At 39.5% G+C, this 22,647-nt stretch overlaps 1 protein-coding gene across 2 annotated transcripts in view; it reads right to left on the reverse strand.

The window, feature by feature from the left end:
- The window catches only part of DNAAF9 (dynein axonemal assembly factor 9), a 136,828-nt gene that overhangs the window by 23,882 nt on the left and 90,299 nt on the right, over nucleotides 1–22,647 (reverse strand). For both annotated transcript variants that reach the window (XM_077816038.1, XM_077816037.1), the window contains exons 22-29: nucleotides 22,353–22,499; nucleotides 18,433–18,518; nucleotides 18,036–18,134; nucleotides 17,627–17,744; nucleotides 17,060–17,148; nucleotides 13,464–13,622; nucleotides 9,798–9,923; nucleotides 7,431–7,468 (exon numbers count right to left, since the gene is read on the reverse strand). In XM_077816038.1, coding sequence (XP_077672164.1) covers nucleotides 7,431–7,468; nucleotides 9,798–9,923; nucleotides 13,464–13,622; nucleotides 17,060–17,148; nucleotides 17,627–17,744; nucleotides 18,036–18,134; nucleotides 18,433–18,518; nucleotides 22,353–22,499 — 862 coding nt within the window. The remainder of the gene's footprint in view (nucleotides 1–7,430; nucleotides 7,469–9,797; nucleotides 9,924–13,463; nucleotides 13,623–17,059; nucleotides 17,149–17,626; nucleotides 17,745–18,035; nucleotides 18,135–18,432; nucleotides 18,519–22,352; nucleotides 22,500–22,647) is intronic.

Below are 22,647 nucleotides of genomic sequence, written 5' to 3' on the forward strand. Positions count from 1 at the left end.
GATTAAAAAGACTGGGACCGTTCAGTTTGGAAAAGAGATGACTAAAGGGGGATGTGATACAAGTGTATAAAATCATGAATGGCATGGAGAAATGGAATATGGAAGTGTTATTTACTCCTGCACATAAACACAAGAATCAGAGGTCACCCAATGAAGTTAACAAGCAGGTTTAAAACAAACATAAGGAAGTACTTCTTCAGACAACACACAGTAAACCTGTGGAACTCATTGCCAGGGGATGTTGTGAATCATAGAATCACAGGGTTAGAAGGGACTGCAAGGGTCATCAAGTCTAACTGCCTGTCAAGGTGTAGGATTTGTTGCGTCTATCCATCCAAGACAGATGGCTATACAGCCTCCTTTTGAAAATCTCCAATGAAGAACCTTCCACAACCACCCGAGATAGTCTATTTCATTGTCTTACTGTTCTACAGTTAGAAGTTTTTCCTAAGATTTCATCTAAATCTGCTATGCTGTAGTTTGAACCCACTGCCTCTTCTCCTGCCTTCTGTGGCAAAAGAGAACAACTTTTCTTCATCTTTTTAAGGTAGCCTTTCAAGTATCTGAAGATCGCTACCATGTTCCCCCTTAATCGCCTCTTTTCCAAACTAAACATACCCAGTTCCTTTAGCCTTATCTTGCGTGGCTTGCATTCCATCCCTATGATCATCTTTTTCGCTTGCCTCTGGATCCTTTCCAGTTTCTCTACATCCTTCTTATACACTGGTGACCATAACTGGACACAGTACTCCAACAAAGGCCTAAACAGTGCCGAGTAGAGAAGTACTATCACCTCCCACGACTTGCATGCTTTCCTATTATCTTCCGTTACCAGCTCACCTTCTCCATTGAGCAGTGGATCCACACCATCCTTTCTCTTTTTGTCTGACATATTTCAAGAACCTCTTCATAGAATCATAGAATATCATAGAATATCAGGGTTGGAAGGGACCTCAGGAGGTCATCTACTCCAACCCCCTGCTCAAAAGCAGGACCCATACCCAATTAAATCATCCCAGCCAGGGCTTTGTCAAGCCTGACCTTAAAAACTTCTAAGGAAGGAGATTCCACCACCTCCCTAGGCAACGCATTCCAGTGTTTCACCACCCTCCTAGTGAAAAAGGTTTTCCTAATATCCAACCTAAACTTCCCCCACTGCAACTTGAGACCATTACTCCTTGTCCTGTCCTCTTCCACCGAGAATAGTCTAGAACCATCCTCTCTGGAACTACCTCTCAGGTAGTTGAAAGCAGCTATCAAATCCCCCCTCATTCTTCTCTTCTGCAGACTAAACAATCCCAGTTCCCTCAGCCTCTCCTCATAACTCACGTGTTCCAGACCCCTAAACATTGTTGTTGCCCTTCACTGGACTCTCTCCAATTTATCCACATCCTTCTTGTAGTGTGGGGCCCAAAACTGGACACAGTACTCCAGATGAGGCCTCACCAATGTCGAATAGAGGGGGACGATCACGTCCCTTGATCTGCTCGCTATGCCCCTACTTATACATCCCAAAATGCCATTGGCCTTCTTGGCAACAAGGGCACACTGCTGGCTCATATCCAGCTTCTCGTCCACTGTCACCCCGAGGTCCTTTTCCGCAGAACTGCTGCCTAGCCATTCGGTCCCTAGTCTGTAGCTGTGCATTGGGTTCTTCCGTCCGAAGTGCAGGACCCTGCACTTATCCTTATTGAACCTCATCAGATTTCTTTTGGCCCAATCCTCCAATTTGTCTAGGTCCCTCTGTATCCTATCCCTACCCTCCAGCGTATCTACCACTCCTCCCAGTTTAGTATCATCCGCAAATTTGCTGAGAGTGCAATCCACACCATCCTCCAGATCATTTATGAAGATATTGAACAAAACCGGCCCCAGGACCGACCCCTGGGGCACTCCACTTGACACCGGCTGCCAACTAGACATGGAGCCATTGATCACTACCCGTTGAGCCCGACAATCTAGCCAACTTTCTACCCACCTTATAGTGCATTCATCCAGCCCATACTTCCTTAACTTGCTGACAAGAATATTGTGGGAGACCGTGTCAAAAGCTTTGCTAAAGTCAAGATACAATACATCCACTGCTTAATACAATACATCCACTGCTTCCTGTTGTCTCTAACATTTTTTGCCAGCTGTAACTCATTCTTTGCCTTGACTTTCCTGATTTTGTCCCTAAACATTTGGGCTATTCCCAGGTATACGTCCTTGGTGACATGCCTCCTTCCATTTCCTGCATGTATCCCTTTTGGTTTTTAGATTGCTGAAAAGCAACTTGAGAAGAGCCACAGGAGGCCAGTGTGGCTGCACATCTTTCCTCTGTGTCAGAATAGTTTGATGATGAGCCTCTAGTATTGCATCTTTTAAGAACTGCCAGTCCCCTTCAACTTCTTTTCTTCCTAATTGGTCTTCCCATGGGACCTCGCCTACTGTTTCTCTGAGTCGGGTGAAATCCACCTGTCTGAAGTCCATTGTCCTTGTTTTGCTGTTCTCACATGCTCCTTTCCATAGGATCTTGAATACTATCAGATCATTATCACTTCCTCCCAAGTTCCCGACCACCTTCACATTCGCAACTAATTCATCACTGTTGGTCAAAACCAGATCCAAAATGGAAGACCCCCTACTTGTTTCCTCAACTTTCTGACTCAAAGCTGTCGCCTGCACATACTAAGAATTTGCAGGATGTATCATGTTTTGCTGCAATAGTCTTCCAACAGATATCAGGGAAGTTAAAAGCCCTCTAACCGACACCACCTACAAATAGCCATATGAAGGCCAAAACTACAGCAGGGCTCAAAAAAGAATTAGGTAAGTTCATGGAGAATAAATCCATCAATGGCTACTAGCCAAGATGGTCAGGGATGCAATCCCATGCTCTGAGTGCCCCTAGTCTCAGACTGCCAGAAGCTGGGAATGGAAGACATGGGATGGATCACTCAATGATTGCTTGTTCTGTTCATTCCCTCTGAAGCACCAGGCACTGGCTACTGTTGGAAGACAAGATACTGGGCTAGATGGACCATTGGTCTGACCCAGTATTGGCTGCTCTTATGTCAAAGAGTTTGGGCAATTTTTAAAAGCTTATGCAAGGAAGGAACTGAAATAGAACTGTTTAAAGGTTACATAGTATTGCCAGGTGCTGGGTAAATTTCCCATCACAGTTCTGCCAATCCACTTCTGACCAGACCTATTAATTACTGTGAGTATCAATCATGTTAAATAATATGATTTTATAATAGCAACACATATCCATTAAGTACAGAGATTAGACTATGGAAAAGAACTGTACATCTAGTAATAAAGGTTAATAGATCAAGCTATTGTGCCTACTGATGCCTAAAACAGGAGTTTTCATGCAAGATAGCCAAATATGGTCCATACAAAGGAGGAAAAAACAACGTGCGACATCAGAGGCACGCAAAATCCTAAAGGCAACAGAACAATGCCTCAGGCAAAACTCAGCTCTGATTATATTTAGTGTTCAGATTTCCTTATTTTAAAATGTGCAGTTTTTCCTCTGAAAAATAATGTGAAAATGGCAACTTCTTCAGAACATAGGCTTTGCCCTACTGGATTAGACCCCTGGTCCATCTAGTTCAGTATATTGTCTCAGACAATGACCGTTCAAGCAGATACTTCTGAGGAAGGTGCAAGAAACCCTGCAGCAAGCAGATGTTGGGTAATTACCATCAGGGGAGTCTCCTCCTTACTCCTGATAGAATGGCTTGAAGCAGGTGGTTTGTATTCCTCCAATTTCCCCCCCCACTTTTAATATTTTTATAAACAACTCTGGATATTTTAATTATCCATAATGTTCAATCCCTCTTTGAATCTTGCTGACTTAGTGGTCTTAACATCATGTGGCAATGAGTTCCACAGTCTAATTATGTCTAAATACGGATTTTATTTTTTTATCAATTCTGAATTTTCCACTTTTTAATTTAATTGTCTCTTTGTTCTTATGCTAACAAACAGAGGTAATAGAAGTTCTGACTGTAGCTTCTCAGTATCATTATTTTATATACTTCGACCATATCCCTTCCTATTCAACTCATCTCTAAATTACACAATCCCAATCTTCTCAATCTTTGTACCAGAATTTTCCCATGTCCTTAATTCTTGTTGCTCCTTTCTGTATTCCCTTTAATTCTGCAATTTAGCACTGAACATTGTATCTCAGATGAAGAAAAAATCCACAGATTTATATAATGGCATCATAATACTTTCCATAATGGTCATCATCCCATTCTCACTCAGATTTGCTTCCTTTGAGAGTCCCGAGTCACTTCAGTTTACTTTTGTGATTAAAATAACGTTTTTGCTACTATTTCTCAGCACTGAAGAGCGAACATACTTGGGAAGGATGATGTAGTCTGTTACGACACAGGAATAACAGAATTCTACATCAAAACAGCTACAAGAACAACTGTTTGTCCCCAGTTATTATTTGTATTACTGTAACCCCTAGGAGCCCAAGTCATGGATCACAACCTCACTGAACAAGGGACTGTATAAACACAGAACGAAAACAGTCCCTGCCCCAAAGAGCTTAAAAGCAAGTGACAGATTGATAGACAGACAGACTGGGGAAGACAAGGAAACAGTGAGACAATACTGATGATAGGCAATGGTCACAGCACACCAGCAGCTTAACCACTGTCAAGTTTTTGTAGGCATCATGGCAAAGGAAAGCTTTGGGGAGCGATTTGAAAGCGAATAATGAAGTAGCTTGGCAGATGTTTACAGGGAGTTCCTCAAGCAAGAGAGGAAGCATGAGAGAAAGCAGGAAGGTACTTATTTGAGAATTTAAACGAGTGGGCAATAGAGGCTGGCTGATCAGAGTGTCCACAACTCAACAGCAACTGAGAGGTAAGGAGGGGAAAGATAAGTTGACTGTAAAGGACCTTTTAAGTGAAGACAAGCAGCTTATGTTTGATGCAACTGAGAAGGGGAACCAGAGAAGGGATGCAAAAAGAGGGGTGACATGGTCAAAGCAACAGACTGGGAAAATGGACTTTGCAGCAACATTCTGAATAGATATGAATAGGATAGACTGTATATGTCAAGGCCAGAGTGAAGGGAGTTTAATACAGTGAACTCCACAGGCGTAACTGAAGGCAGAAAATGGTCTGCAGAATCTTTCCTACCATTCATGATCTGTAAGAACAGAGACTGACTTTCATATCTCAGGTTGAATTTGCAGGCTGGCAAAAAAAAAATCTCTTTTCACTTAGAAAAACAGTTATAATTTATGCAACACCATTATTCTCAACATGTTTAACAGGTACCACTATAGTTTTCAATGGGATTGCACAGGTGGTGTTACTGAATGTAGTCTCCCATTTGGAACTTACATAACTATTTGCTTGAGGAGATATGAGAAGGGACAGAACCCAACTCATACCCACAGCTGTTCTGGCCTCCCATTGTGACCAGAGAAAATAGTAGTAAACACATGCTTTTGTTTCAAAGCAAGCAGATGTGACTGAATACCACCACAAACCGGATCTTTTGAACATGGTGCCATTTTTAATCACTTTTCAGAGTAGAATCAAACGTTAATACTGTATTAAAGCAGAGTATTTCTTATTTAGCTACAGCTACTGGACAACAATCTACTTTCACAAGCTCTTTCAGTATTACGAAAAAGTAATAACTGTTGTAGGTTTCAATGCAATTTCAATACTTACCTTTATGCACAGGTGACTTTCATAAGTCAAAATTCACATTGTACACATTTTTACTCAGTTCTTTGAGTCCAATACGCAAGGACGTGGAGTGACTGAAAATTATTATAAATTTTTCTGTGATGTCTAGAGTAGCGGTGCCTAATCTGCGACTGTCAAGGTAGTTAGGAAGCAGATTGACACCACTGCAAATCAATGCAACGGGTGTCAATTTAACAAGTCGAGTGAAGTCCCGCTAACTCGACATCAGAGCACTCTCCAGTCGACCCTGGTATTCCACCGTCCTGAGAAGATTAAGGTAAGTGGACTGGAGGGCATCTCCCGTTAACGCAGTGCAGTGAAGATGCCGGGGTAAATCAGCCTAATCTACACTGACTCAGGCTATGTTGTTCACATAGCTGGAGTAGTGTACCTCAGGTTGACTGACCCCGGTAGTGAAGACAAGCCCTTTGATTATGAATAAAAAAGATGATCCATGAGCAGTATTCCCGCTAATTTTTTACATCCACATGTGGAATGCATTTTATGTGTACCAATATGGAGGTGATGTGTGACACATCACTTTCATATTGGTGCACATAACAAAATTAATGTGGTGGGGGTGGGGCCGAGGCGTTTGGAGTGTGGGAGGGGGCTCAGAGCCGAGGCAGAGGGTTGGGGTGTGGGAGAGTGAGGTCTCTGGCTGTTGGTGCGAGCTCTGGGGTGGAGCTGGGGATGAGGGGTTTATGGTGTGGGAAGAGGGTTGGGGTGCAGGGGGGTCTCTGGGGTGGGGGCCAGGGATGAGGGTTTTGGGATACAGGCTGCCCCGGGGCTGCAGTGGGGAAAGAGGATTCTCCCCAGCAGCTTGGGACCGGTTGACAGGCACCTATCCCCAGCTGTGACAGCTTTAGCAGGCCTGGGTCTGGGCCTGGCCAAGGGAGGGGCACCTCTCCCCCGGCCATGGCAGGTCTGTGCTGGGGCCGGCAGGGAGGGGCTCTCCCAGCCCCAGCCCTGAGCCCCTGCACAGGGCTTAATGGGCAGCTGAGCAGCCACACAGCTTAGAGGGAACTTAGTCCATGAGCCATGCTCTGCTTTTTAAACTGAAGCATCTGAATAATTCCTGTTTGGAAGTTGGAGGGTGTGGGGGTGGAGAGGGGCTCAGGATGGGAAGAAAGGAAGGAAGGAAGTGGGAGGACACCTTCCACTGCACAGCTCACATGTGCCCCCACCAGCTGCATCACAAAGGAGGAAAAAGAGGTTAGCTCTAAATTGCATTAGGCTACAAGAGCATGCCTGACTCTGCCTGAGCCTAAGGGGTGCCCAGGTAAGGCTGACTCCCCTTCCGTTCACTGAGGTCCAGGAGAGAAGGACATTAGTAGGAACCGAGAACTAACAGTTAGTTTTTGCTTGTTGATTCTCTGTCAGCCCAGGTTACAGCAGCCAGGAGGCTGCTCTACATTGTGCTGGCTGACGACAGCGCCCTAGGGACCACACTCCATCTGCGGATAGCTGGAATGCATTATTCTCCAGCCATTCCTCCCTCCCAAGTGATCTATTGTGGAGAGAGAGGCATCGAAAGCAACTATTTAGGACAAAGAATGTACCTCAAAGTATTCATACTGGCCTCTTGACAGTTCTGCAAAATACATGTTTGGCCCTTAGGCTGAAAAAGTCAGAAATGCCTGCTTTAAGCAACATTTAAAGCCCAGGTATTGACAGGTTTTGTTCTGCATCATTTCCCAAAAAACAAAGTTTAATTACCTTGTGAACACTGATCCAGGAATTTAGGAAAAAGGAATCTGGAAAATTAAAGAAGAAATCTTAATGTTAAAAATTACGGTACAAACGGATGCTCTCTACCAACAGTTACCCAATACTATCTATTTCTAGGCGGCTTTCTATTCTTTGCATTTATACTAACTATGAATCAAATTCAAGCATGCTTTTCATTTAACAGAAGCTTCACTGTGAAACCTTATTAGCACGTGAACCACATGTAACCCTTGTTTCATATGCAGAACCTTTCAGAAGTGATGCAAAATACAAAAAATGTGCTAGGATAATTGGGATAATCAATACAGGTGTCTTTAACTAGGTAAGGTGCTAGAAGTAATTGGGGTAGGTGTCTACACCCTGAAAAACAGGAGGAAGACACTAGGTCAGATAAGAAGAGTCTGTAATAATTAACGATTTTAGTTTGTGGTAAATAGCTAATATAGCAGGTAGTTTTTATAATCACTTTGGAACAGCAAGTGTCAGTTGCAAACCTGCTCCCAGGATTGAATGAAGTATTAACCTTTTCTGTAACAACACTGATTTATCTTTCATTAATAAACTGATTGAGACTGGGTATCCAACATCTAATCAATAATCTAAATCGAGCCCTAACACAAGAATAATCTTTGTGTCAAGTTGAAGACTCCCAGACATTTGAACATTGCCTACTATTAGACTTAACATGGCGTCACCACCCTGACCCATCTTCAAGACTTCTTTTATGCTATCCCATGGCCTGGAATAGCCTTCCAAGTCATGTTTACTAAGTGGTCTCCCTGCCTCTAAGCACTTTTGGAAAACTAATTTTATGAAGCTTTCTTGTTTCAGGGACTATTTTCTGTTCTATTTCGTCTATCTGGTATTACACTGAGTTAATTAGTAAAAGATTGGTATATACTTTGAAAAAGTGCAGTATTAAACATGAGTTACTGTTGTATTTCTGGGTTGTGCCTTTAGAATACATCATAAGCTTTTTAGGGCAGGATTTGTATTTGGTGCATTTTACCAAAATGCACAGCAGTGACACCATTTATCAACTTCATCAAACCTCTAACAAGCTCAAGAAAAGGGGTAATATTCTAGAACAAAAGAAAGCCCTCCATTGGATACCTACAGTAATTAAACTTTGGAGGACAAGAGGTTCTTTTTGTAAATACAAAAGATTCAGATCAGACAGCAAGACACAATGTACTCTTCTGGAACTCTCAAAGCTTCCATACTCAGAAAGACCGATTGCAGCATAAAGCCATTTTAGGTCTGCCAGATTCTGTTCTTTTGCAAGCTCTTACAGAAGGAAGCTTCAAAGTGAGGCAGAAATAGACACTACATGGGCTATGTCTTTGCCATCAACAGCTACTTCACTTCAGGAGATAACCTGCAATTCTTTCATCATACTCTTAATGAAATATTTATAGTAATAACCTTCATTTGTGGTTAACATTATCTATGTCAAATTGAAAGATTATGGTGGAGGCACTTGGTATTTACTCAAAGAGATAGAATTCATGTGTTTCAATTCACCAATCTGTTTACTGAGGTCACAAATAGCTGTAAAAATGGTGTGTAGTGCTTATATCTAGGATCACGGAGTCTTAAAATCAGCTCTGTTCCACATCCCCTGAAAAGCATTTTAATAAAGTATCAAGTTTTTGTCATCTCTGCAGTTTGGGCTGGGCACATGGGAAGAGTTTATGAAGTGTATTTTGCTATTTAAAGTGTTAGTTGCTTGGCTGCGTGCCAATTTTAAAGAAAATAACCTAAGAAGCGCAACTAACACTTCCAGAATTTCCTCTCCCATCTTTTGCCACTATATTCTGTAAAATTCGAAACCAAGAAAATTCACATCTTGAATGTGTAGTGTCTTCATTTGATAGCTGACTTTAAGAAAACAAAAAGTAATAATTAATCAGGTACCCAAACTGAAATAAAAGTTTCTTATTGTCTGGCAATATGAAGGAATAAGAAAGATTCACTGAAGAATCACTACAATGATTTATGGGCTTTGTAAAAAACAACAACTATAATCTGTTTCTCTCTTTGTTTGTTCCTACATAATCCACAGATGACATTAATTTCTTTTCCCAAGTTAAACCTTTTGAGAACAAAATTTTGCTTTTCCAGTGGATGACAATCCTACATTAAATGTATAAATCAAGCTGCATTTAAAAGCTCTGTTAAAATTATGTAAACTTAAAACAAGAATATTTATTGAAGTTACAACACAGTAAGCCAGCTCAGCTGTGCACAAGCAACACAGCATAATATGGTTGCATCATTCTCACAAGGTTTTAGAACAGACCAAACTATATATACACAAACAATACACAAAACAATTCAGATTTTTTAATGTACCTATGTTCCATATAGCAGCTGAGTGGTTCTACGCAAGTAGAAATTGTTCCTATGATGAAAGAGGACTTCACATCAGGGTCAGGGTGAGTCTGCAGTGCCTGTACAACATCAATAACATCTGTATATCTGCAAAGAGAACAAAGTGAAGAAGTGTGAAGTGACAGAAATACAAGAACCATGTCAACAATTAATCAAAAGAAATTACTAAAGTTCTAAGAAAATGCTTGGTACACAATTCAGTATGCAAGAAATTTAGGCACTCAGATATTTACTTACACAAAGAAAAGAGAAGTGCCATCAGAAATTACTGACAGCTATTGCACAATGCACTATTATGAACTTAACACTGAATAAGTGTAAACGTCTGCTTTCAAGAGGCACAGAAACAACAAGATAGGAAGAAATTCACATTATGCCTTCTGCAAACGATGTGCATGTTAACTGAAGACTTAAACTAACACCATAAATTTGATTGAAGTCCAAATTGTAGGTTTTGTAAAGAAAGTACAAAACCCAATGCCAACAGAAATGTTTCTATGACATTTCTTTAAGAATTCCGACTTAAAACATTCCACTTGAATTGAAATATTCCTCCGCTGTGTTTGTAACGCAAACGTTGCCACATTGTACTAGTGCATGAGAACAAAATAAATGAAATTGACTAAACTGAGTTTATGATTAAGTATTAACTTTTAGGCAAATTATCTCTTATCCTTTATTTCACTGGCATTAAAATAAAGTCCTCAAATTATATTAATAATAATTGGGTTTCTCTGTACCAATCGACGCCCAGAGTTCAACTCCCAACAAAATGTGGGAAGTCTAAGATCTACCAGCCCACGCTGCAAACTTTTTAGAATTCTCTAGCGTAGATTCAGCTTCAGACTTTTGGCAAGATGTGGTTTTAGAAATTTAAACCTAAACCCAGAGAATTTACCTGTGGTATAAAGCAAAGTTCACCTAACTATTCTATTTTACTATCCATGATGAAAAGCAAACCGTGATCACAGCCAAAACAATGTAAAATATATTAGTAACAGTTAAGAATCTGACACCAAGGTAATTTGTAGGCATATATTAAGAAATAATTAGTTTTTCTTAAACTACAAAACAATCAGCATGAGAATCTTTACACTGAACGCTATTCTAATGTTCCCAATAATGGAAACTAGACAAAACAAAATAGTAAAGAGTTTAGTGGTGACCAATGTACATGAGTTTACCTAACAGTATCCTTTTCAAATATTGTACACTTGAAAAGCCGAAACGCTATGACTTAAGGCATGTCTACACTACGAAATTAGAATTAGAATTTATAGAAGTTGATCTTTAGCAACCGATTTTATACAGTTGATCATGCATGTCCCCACTAAGCGCATTAGGTCGCATTAGACTCCTATAATGGTACCCACTACTGTATTATCTGGTTTAGAAATGAATATTACTTCTAAACCAAGATGGAAAAAATTGTTTCAATTTAATCTTACATGTAAATTATCTGATGGGAATGCTGAGGTAATCATAGATATTAAATCCAAATGAAGAGCACGTTTCTTTAAAGGATTAGAACATTTATCAGTGAAGACAATTTGCGTTTCACTAGTTGAAACTGTTACACTCCTGGCAGCAACAGGGCGGACAAGATTTAATTACTCGGGGAACAAACCCCTGAATACGTTGCCAAGTGCGGTGCCAATGACAGAACAAACAGCACCCTTCCTTCTGATTCGAGACGGACCAATTCCCACCATGGTGCTAACGCGTGCTGTTGAAGTGGTCATCTTTCAGAGGATATATATAAAAGCAGAGATTCTATCCACTCATGTTCTTTAAAGATCTAATAGCTTTCCCCCCACAAGACTAGGCACTTTTACGTGAAATAGAATCTGACCAAGGCCTACTTAAAATTCCCCCGACAGTTTTAACTGAATATGGTTTTGTTCTTCACAACCAGTTCTAAACCAGAGTTTCAGAGTTTGCATGCTCTGCTGGGCGCAGTCCACTCTGGATCAGAGAAAGTATCAGAACATTCAACAGCAAAATCTGTTGCATGTTCACATGTATTTATCTGAATAAGAACAAATGACATAAAAACAAACATGTGTAGATTTATTTGTTTCTTGATTTATGCAAATTTAGGTTAAAGGTTGAGAGTTTTTAAATCCAAGAGACATGAAATCCTAAACTATGGTTCTCATAGCAAATACAACTCAGGCTTGTCTACATGAACATTTAGTTTGCTTCAAACCGGTGTATGAATCTACCGCATGCTAGCCTGCCGTGCGCTAACAGTCCATATGGACCCTGCTGATATGTGCTATCCGTTCATTAATGCACTTTAATCCACCCCTGTTTCAAAGCTGTCAGTGAACTGTCAGTGTGCTTCAGCATAGCACACGTGGACAGTTAGTATGTGGCAGGCTAGCGTGGGGTAGATTCACACACCAGCTTGCAGAGAACAAAATGTTCATGTAGACAAGCCTTTAGCCTCACTTGGATTTATTAAGGTACTATACATGCAAAGGCAGAACAACAGTTCTTATAGCTCACATATATCTATTTTTGTGTTTAAAATCTCACTCACAAAAATTTAACTTTTATGTTCACATTGAGGAAAAAAATAATGAATGGCTTATTTGGATCACAAAACCCTGACATTATTTATTAAAAATCCTTTTGCACTGCTTGTTCAGAATAAATTTACAATGCTTTTTCAAAGAAAGATCTAACTGTGGTATTCAAAGAATTAAATTACATCTTACTTCCTGAAATTAAATATTTTCAAGACATTCAAAATTAAAGTCTAGCAAAAACCTTTAAGGCTTTTAAGTAATTTTCCACACAATAGGTTTTCCCTTGGAGAGGAATGGGATGGTACTCCACCCTACGGATATTTTTCAAAACATTTTCAGTATCTCAACCTTCAAATATAAAATTAATTGTGAAAAGTAGGATGTTTGTTCAGGTAGCATGCTTTTCTGCACGATGCACAAAGCTGTTGTACATTTTTGCTGTACCTTATTGTTTTCTTCGCTACAAATAAATGATATCTACTGGGTAACACAGAGAAGTATGTATTTTGTGGCACTTGCATGCATACAGTAAACACAACAGTTGTCGCTCCAGAAATTAAACAATGCTATAGCGGGTACAGTAATTTCCACCTGCAGTTCTCAAAGTAGTTTATAAGATTTACTTCAGATCCCCCAAAAATCAAGGGCTTTCAAAATGGAGATCAGTACCTTTGGTTGGCCACCATATGTGAAGTGGGATTAAGGGGAGGGGTGGGATACCAATGTCGTGCGTTCTCATCAGTTTCTGGAGGATGAGTGTCTTGCTATCATGACCCACTAAAAGGCTGTGCTGCACTAGAAACATACTATCAGCAGCACTCGGGATGAAATCTGAGAGAGCCAGAGGTGAAGTATTCTCTGTTGAGGGCTCCAGACACTTGAACAGGTTACCGGAGGGAGTAATGCCAAAGCCAAGCCTGACTGTTGTCAGAACATGAACCAAGACACACCATTTTACAAATACCTTCTTCCAATGAAGGAAGGCAGGAATTACAAGTTACAAAATAGCTTAACCTAGGAGATATGAAGAGCAGAACTGAGAGCAGCGTACTCTCTTGATGATCAATCTTCTTGTATTTGACAAACTACTTACCCTTGCAAGACCACCAACAGCCTCATTTTCCTTCTAGCGTAACTGGACTGACGCGTGCTGCGGTTCTGCTGGGACTCAAGAACACTTGAAAGGTAACGCTGAAAGTGGGCAGCACTGAAACATTCAGGGCTATCCATAGTCTGCCGATAAACAACCCACCTGAAAAAATCAAACTGAGTGAGATATCAGCACAGTTCTGTTTTCTCTTTATACCATTTTATTTCTGTTCTTTTCCTTTTGACCCCATGGCCATCAAAAATAAATTTGTGACAGTACAAAGTAATTCCCTATTTCTGGTCCCATACAGAAAGAAAGGAGAAACTCACTTAGGCTTCAGAGTAGCAGCCGTATTAGTCTGTATCCGCAAAAAGAAAAGGAGGACTCGTGGCACCTTAGAGACTAACAAATTTATTTGAGCATAAGCTTTCGTGAGCTACAGCTCACTTCATCGGAATGCATCCGATGAAGTGAGCTGTAGCTCACGAAAGCTTATGCTCAAATAAATTTGTTAGTCTCTAAGGTGCCACGAGTCCTCCTTTTCTTTTCACTTAGGCTTACGTCTTTTCAGCATCAGCCTACTGTTTCTAAATTACTGTCAATGGCTTCTTTGATATGAAACAAGGTCAAATAGCATCTTCAAAACAATGTGCCAGAGTAATTCTGATATGTGTGTTAGCAATAAAGTTGAGTGATCACGAGCAAGGATCCTGGAAATCCGTTTGCCACAGAAAAACGGACAGTCCGTCCTGGGGCCAGTTTTGTTCAACATCTTTATCAATGATCTGGATGATGGGATTAATTGCACCCTCAGCAAGTTTGCAGATGACACTAAACTGGGGGGAGAGGTAGATACGTTGGAGGGTAGGGATAGGGTCCAGAGTGACCTAGACAAGTTGGAGGACTGGGCCAAAAGAAATTGGATGAGGTTCAACAAGGACAATTGCAGAGTCCTGCACTTAGGAAGGAAGACTCCCATGCACTGCTACATGCTGGGGTCTGACTGTCTAAGAGGCAAAAAGAAAAGGAGTACTTGTGGCACCTTAGAGACTAAGAGGCAGTCTGGTAGAAAAGAACCTGGAGATTACAGTGGACGAGAAGCTGGATATGAGTCAACAGTGTGCCCTTGTTGCCAAGAAGGCTAACGGCATATTGGGCTGCCTTAGTTGGAGCATTGCCAGCAGATCAAGGGAAGTGATTATTCCCTTCTATTCAGCACTGGTGAGGCCGCATCTGGAGTACTGTGTCCAGTTTTGGTCCCCCCACTAAGGAAGGGGTGTGGACAAATTGGAGAGAGTCCAGCGGAGGGCAATGAAAATGATTAGGGGGCTGGGGCACATGACATATGAGGAGAGGCTGAGGGAACTGGGATTATTTAGTCTGCAGAATAGAAGAGTGATGCGGGATTTGATAGCAGCCTTCAACCACCTGAAGGGGGGGTTCCAAAGAGGATGGTGCTAGACTGTTCTCAGTAGTGGCAGATGACAGAACAAGGACCAATGATCTCAAGTTGCAGTGGGGGAGGTTTAGGGTGGATATTAGGAAACACTATTTCACTAGGAGGGTGGTGAAGCACTGGAATGGGTTACCTAGGGAGCTGGTGGATCTCCTTCCTTAGAGGTTTTTAAGGCCCGGCTTGACAAAGCTTTGGCGGGGATGATTTGGTTGGTGTTGGTCCTGCTCTGAGCAGGGGATTGAACTAGATGACCTCCTGAGGTTTCTTCCAACCCTAATCTTCTATGATTTTATGAATTTGAGTTTTTACAGAGAATCTTTAGTTTTTGCATTTTGTCAATAAAAAAAAAAACATATACTAAGTATTAACTACATTTTATTTAAAGTACCAGTGTCACTTATTCCAGTGGTGCCCAACCTTATTACAAAGGAGTGCCACATAAACCTAAGCCCAACCTTGTTGGGCCAAACAGATTTTTTAATAAGATTTCAGTTGACAGCAGGAGTCCCACCACTTGGGGCTGACAATAGGAGCTTTATTTTTTGTGTACTTAAAAAAAACCTTCTGAAAATATGCAATACCGACATAGAAGTATTTGGTATAAGTGAGAAATAAAATTTGCAATTTTCAAATTTTATTTTAACGATTGATGACACTGGTAGGCTCCGAACTTGCTTAAAATTGTAAATATATCAATATAACGTGTTCAACTGATACCTATATTTTACTATACTATATTTTGTAGCTAGGGAAACTAAAGTTGAGCGTTGCATTTTAATCGCGGAAAACCACAAATTTTTATGGTTTGCGATTTTTTTTTTTTTTTTAAACATGAAAAACTAGGATTCCTGATCATGAGACACTGTATGGACCTCAACTGAACTATCTTGGACAGGATACAATTTCAGTTATATTGTTACAATGAAATTTTCCCCAATTTTATCATTTAAACAAGTAATGAAATAAGGCTTTATGCAGTAATCATTTCAAAAGAATCTTACATGTTTACAATAAAAACAAAACACACACGCACACCCCTCACATGGACTACAGACACTGCACTATCTCAGTTTGCAAACTTTAAATAAAAAGGTCCAAAACAAGCCACAGAGAAAACCCCACCATTTATTTTTACATTTGGCTCAGACAGAGAACTACTTGAAAATTTAAAATTACTAAATTCCCATCCAGCCAGGTCTTGTTAATACTTGCTGGAGCCACCTTACTACAGAGACTACATTCCAGATGTTTAGATTATAAGCTTTTGGGGGAAAGGAAAAGGGGTTTGTTTGTTTGATCTTGTACAGAGCTGAGTACTCAAACAAGATACAATTCTAAAATGATTCTTTCCTATCTCTATATGTTGGTAAAAGTCACACATTTCTCTCTGGTCTGGCAAAAGTCAGCAAAACCAAACAAATATTTTTAAAGCAGATTCTACATTTAAAAACAATATTTTAGCTAGATTTCAAATATATTCTCATCTCTTACACAAAAGATGAGTTATATTTGCTTTAAGACTCACCACCAGAGGAAACAAGCAATGAAATCTCTCTACCTGTTCTCTCAAAGTGCTGACAAAGAAAATCACCAAGTGACCAGTCACTTTAGCCTAACATTTAATGTTTCATCTGGCCCTTTTGGAGATACTGCTAATCCTACAGATGAATTGAACAGTCTCAGAGAACCCAAACAAATGGACATACAGCAGTCACAACTGGCCATCTGAATTAACTTTTTGTGAAATCTGTGATATTCCCATTCTTAACGTAGAATAATATCTACCTACCTAAGATACTTATGAGACACCCCCCCCCGCCAGCCATTACTTTGGAATCTAAGTGCCTCACGATTTTTACTGCACAAGTCCTCACAACACCCTTGTGAGGTAACAGTGCTATTATTCCCATTTTCAGGATGGGGAACCAAGGCACACAGAGACTAAGTGAAATGCTCATGGTCACACAGTCTGTGGCACGGCAGGGAATCGAACCCATATCTCCCAAATCCATGGCTAGCAACCTAATTACTTAACATTCTTCCTAAATATAACAGTAACTGTTCAGCACAAAAATGGAAAAATCAACCAGCTTTTTTCTTTTTCGAGGACTGCTGTAGAAAGTAGAACCAAAACTACACTAACCTTCCATACTCCTTGTTAAAAGTGACCAGGAAAGCGCACAGATCACTAGAGTGACAGCCTGGAAGCCCTGTTACAATAGTGATAACCACCTAAAGTAAAAGAAAAAGTTATATTTATTATTATTACTGTGATTATTTTTCTTGAAGTGCTCAAAAGTATGCTAGACACCTCACAAACTGATAAAACAAGTTCCCTGCTCCTAGAAACTTAAATCCTAAATACAAAACACCACCACTGAAAGCAACAAACAGTGGAAAGACAGAGAGAAGGGAGCACAATGGCTATAAATATAACATTGGTTATGTAGTTATTTAGATATGTCACATACATGTCTTTTTTATATTTTACAGTTAATCGAATGTGATTGGACAACCAACCTTTGAAAGAGCTGCATGTAATGCAAGGCTAATTGAATAAATGCAGTGCAAAATAGATTTGCAAAGCAAAAGACTTGTTTACATTTTACATACAACAGAAGTGAAGGTGTAAGTACAGTATTTTATCAACTTTTTTCCTATCCTTTTTTTAAAAAGTTGTTTTAAGGGTTTTGTTTTTACGCTATCTTACCTTATCATTTTCTGCTTTGCTAACAGGAATGCTTTCCGACTGTTGTAACAAAATAGGAAGGTGTGCTCTCATTACTGGCTCACGACTTATACTGCTGACCGCAAAGTGTTGCAAAAACCTTTTAAAAGTAAAGTTGTATTATCTTCTAATCAAAACAATGTGGATTTTTCCCCTCCACAAGAATAGCTGTAACTTGACTACAGTAAAACATGTTACTGGATGTAGACCTTAATAGAGACCTCCCAGAGAGGGAAAAATATTCCAACTCTGTATTAATATTTACATCTCATAATAATTATTTAGTAAGAAGAGGTTAGAGAAACAATAGGTCTTAAAATATGACATCTTCTTTGCAATAATTCTTGGAAACATGTGATCTTTTGAAATTACAAAAAACCCAACTCCTCACCTCTCTAGTTCTGGGAGGCTAGCGGACACTTTTAGTTGGCTCCATCTTTCCCCATCGGGATAGGACAAGGCATTATATAGCTTCTGCATGTTGGAGTATCTAAAATAAGCACAACTATTTGTTTAGTTCAAAACAAACCCTGACAATTTCATCTATTTTTAATCCATATATCCAAGTAGTAAATTCTAGTAAAAAATGAGTGCAAAGTAAAAATTGTTCTTATAACTCTCTAAAACATCTAATATTTCATCATTATTCTGGCTCTTCAAGTGAATCAGCTATAAAACATTCTACAGTGCTTGAGAGGTCACATAGCTCGGCTGAATGTTAAATAGAAAACACAACACTATATGTATAATTATACGTGAATGCACGAAGATGAGCAACATCAACTTACAATCTCTTGTGTTCTACAGATAGGAAATCTGCCTGGACCACCTTTAAAGATACTCCTAAGTTTGTCTGTTGCCACGAGGAGAAAACCTGAAATAAAACAAAAAAACAAGCCTCACAACACTGGATTCATTTGCTTTTCACACATTTGAAATGTTAGTATATTAACAATCTAAGTCTTTTAAAAGTATTATTCTTTCATACAGCAAATTAAGTCTCTTATCTACAATGCCAACTCAGAATGCTTCTTTTCTTTAAAACAGAAAAGTCCCTCACTAAACAACCATCTCCAGCCATCCCAGGACTGAGAAAGCTGAGTGGTAGGAGAAGCCACAATCATACATATTTGGAAGGAAAGATGTTTACCCCACACAAGGCAAGCAAAACAGAAGCAAAAAAATCAGGGATCTGCCAAATAAATGGTCAACAGTACTCATGCATTTACAGGAAAATAATGGATACAGATTTCAGGTAGCTTCCTGATGCAGAGTTGAGATTTCCAATAAGCATCCCACTACTAACCACACTGGGACCGAGACAAGGCAAAAAGAAAGGGGAAACTGTATACTAAATGGCAAACAAACTGGGCTGTGACATTACTTGTGGACGCTAAACTGTGTGACATATGAAATGGACAAACCAGAAACGTTTACCTGAAATTGAAGTTCTGAGAGTTATGTCTTCAATGATCCACATTACTAAGAGAAATGAGGCTGAATGTGACTTGCAACCCCTAATTTCAAGATTTTAAGCCAGTCTCACAACGGATGTACCAGCATAATGAAGACAGATATCTTCGGCCATCAACTGCTAGCTCCTTTTCAGCCCCAATGCTGCTAAACTATGCCAATGAATAATGCATATCTCAAGCAAGTTGAGAAATGGGTCTATAATACAGTTCTATCACACTTCTACGTGAAATAGTCTCTCACCAAATGCAGGACCATTCACACTTAAAACACGATATAATTATACACGTCATGTCATACATCTACTTTCATTGCTAATGATCACTAAATATTTACAATCCCGTTTCTTGTAGCAAGACAGGAATTGGATATGTGTACCCTTCCTTCAGGAATGTGGAAGCCCTGCAACTTTGAAAAGAATAAAAGTGCCTAAGCCTTTTTTCTAAGAACTCAGTTCCTAATATGAGAGGAGGGAACCCTACAGTCCTCTAGAGTCTATAGCATCGCAATAGATGAGCAGATATAGGACAGTCATACCATTCCATCAGATACCTCTTTGTGAATATAGGGTTCTTCTGCTTCCTTAAACTAGAAGGGACAATGAAACTCTAAAATGGACAGTGGTATGAAAAGCCAGAAGAGTTCACATTAATGGCTTCTGCACTGAGAAAAGACACAAGACTCAATGCCTATTGCCTGCATACTACTGAACTGCGGTGAGCAGAAGGGGATATTTAAACAGTTTCAGAGCTCTAAGCTTGTTTTGTATCAATGAAAAGCCTACAAACTTATGCACTGTTATGACAGAAGAATCATATTAAACTCCTGAAACAGAAGGAGGAAGCTCCATATTTCCTTTGCTTCCAGTGGTAACTAGAATATGGTACCTAAAACACTGGACTGGTTCAGTTCAAAGGGACAAAATGGTGCAAACAGAAGTAATAACTTCAACCTTTAAATCATAGCAGACCATGAGAGGGAACATGAGACTAAAGTTGTTTTCAACACTTCCCACAAGTTTCTTCAATCCCAAGGTGAATGTAAGAAATTAGTTCGATCTATGTACAACTGCCTTTGAAGTCAAGTGTTTTGTAACGTTGACCTGATTTTACTTCTAGTGAGGTGCTGATTTAACTTTCTGAGACAATGGCTTAAATCTTATTAATCTAAGTCATGCTACCCTGAATGGCACTGTGTGCCCAGAAGTCAGATTTAGAGGAATCGGGAGCAGACGTTGCAGAAGATTTTTAGGTCTTTCCATCCTCTAAGTAAAGGCAACACCTACAGTCACCCTTTTCAGTATAAATTGCTGAGACATAAAAAGATGAGACAAGAGAACAATCTTCCAACAACAATTTAGCATCTCAGCACTTGATGGTTTTACTTTGAAATCCTAATGCATACAATAAAATTAAAAACTATGACATTATTATTGAAGACAACATATTACTGGCCTGCTTAAAATCCTCAGACTGTTCTGCTGGACTCGGAACCTAAATATGTTAATGATTATAAAATGTCCCTTACGAAACACAGCCTTCTCCACACTTTCCAGTACAATCTACTTTGTGAGTGAGACTATCAATTGAAGGGGTACATGACAGTATTAAATCTAAACAAATGAAGCTTTTATCTTCTTTAAAGACCTCCTAGGATCATGATCCATAGGTGTATAATCAGAAATATGCAACAAACCACTCCAATTTCAAGCATCAGGACCTCTTAATGTAAGTGATAACAGTAGAAGAACTCACTTGATACAAGGAGGACTTGTGGCACCTTAGAGACTAACAAATTTGAGCATTGGCACCTTAGAGACTAACAAATTAAGGTGCCACAAGTCCTCCTTTTTTTTTTTTGCGGATACAGACTAACATGGCTGCTACTCTGAAACCTATCACTTGATACAGTACACTTCCAAAGGCCGCTATTACAGAATGGTAAGAACAAGCTATTCAAATACAAACATTTTCCCCTGACTTGACTCGTAAGTTTTTCTTTTCTAATGATCAGATTTAAAAAGATCTTCAAAACTTTTTCCAGGACTTATGACTCCTCTTTCATAAGGAGAGCTTCTCTGCTTCTTCACGATTCCTATAAGGATAAGTTTAACTGACCAACATGCTTTGGCGAATAATTAGATAAACTACTAATCTGGAACCAGAGAAACAAGAGGACTCATGATTTCTGGGTTGCCAGGGATTGCGAATATCACAAATTAAACCAATAGTTTAAGAAACAGGAGGCAGTGGAAGGGGACATTGGGAAGATACAGAGTACTATGTTAAAAAGCAAGCTATCATTACCTCTACAGAGAAGACAGTGCACTGGTCTCAAATATTCATAAAAAATATCTTCTGTGTTAAAAATATCTTTGCCATTAAAATTATCTTTAACTCAGTAGATAGATTTGATATCATGATTGATTTAGATACTACGAAAACTAAGTATAATTACTGTAGCAAAAAATATACACCAGTGCCATACCTGAAATGTGACTATTACAGCCTTTATACTCTACAACCCAAACTCATTGGCTAGAAGGGAACACACGTGATAACTTTAACAGTGATTATGGGGTAATATGCTAATGACAATCATAATTTGAAAGTTATCATTAGGAACATGTACAAAAGTTAAGAAAGATTTTCTCACACACAAGATTTGAGGAATCAAGCACAGAGTCACATTTCTCTCATACTGTTGGGAGAAAAGGCACTGGTGATTAGCAGCTAGATATAAGGCCCGTGCCCTGGGACCTGGACTAGATGACCCAGGGAGTCTATTGGGCCTTAATGTCTACAAATTAAGTTCCAGAAGCTTGAGGTGAGGGGGAGGGGTGGAAGAGTTGCTCTTGGTCACACCACTAACAGAAAGAGATGATACAATGGATGCTCACCTTCAGAAAACTGCTACCCTCTAACTTGTCATATTAAGACTTTGAGAAGTTGAGATTTGAGAGCTTATCTTAAATCCAGAATCTGATTTTATTTTTAGTCAGGTGCTGATTTTACTTAATAGCTGCACTGACCGAGGCATAAGAAAGTCAACTGGCTTGCCTAAGATCCCATGGTGAATCTCAGTGACTCATCCTATATTAGGAGCCCAACTCCCATGCTCTAACCACCTCCTTATCTCGCTTCTTAAAACATCTTCCTTTGTCCTTTCATCACATAGAACATTATATGGGTATTTTTGTTACACTTTAAGCAAGATGGTATTTAATTTACTTTACCTGTGAATAAAAAGTTTTATAGATCTTTGATTTTGGGAAAAGTCCAATCATCAAGAAGTTGCTTGGGGTATGGAACTGAACTGGTAGATGAGCAAGCAAGGAACTTTTGAAGTCTATAAAGAGAGCAGCCACAACACTGGTAGAATCCTAGAAAGGAAATAAAAGGAAGCTTTACAATAAACTGTTTTGAGAATTCAAAAAAAATCATTTTTGTTATATTTACATGCATAATTATTAGTATTATTTCTCCAATCTATAGCACTTTATAGTCACATTTACTGTGCATCCTTTCAAG

The sequence above is a fragment of the Eretmochelys imbricata genome, chromosome 4 (assembly GCF_965152235.1).
Source record: "Eretmochelys imbricata isolate rEreImb1 chromosome 4, rEreImb1.hap1, whole genome shotgun sequence".
In the NCBI taxonomy this organism is placed as follows: domain Eukaryota; kingdom Metazoa; phylum Chordata; order Testudines; family Cheloniidae; genus Eretmochelys; species Eretmochelys imbricata.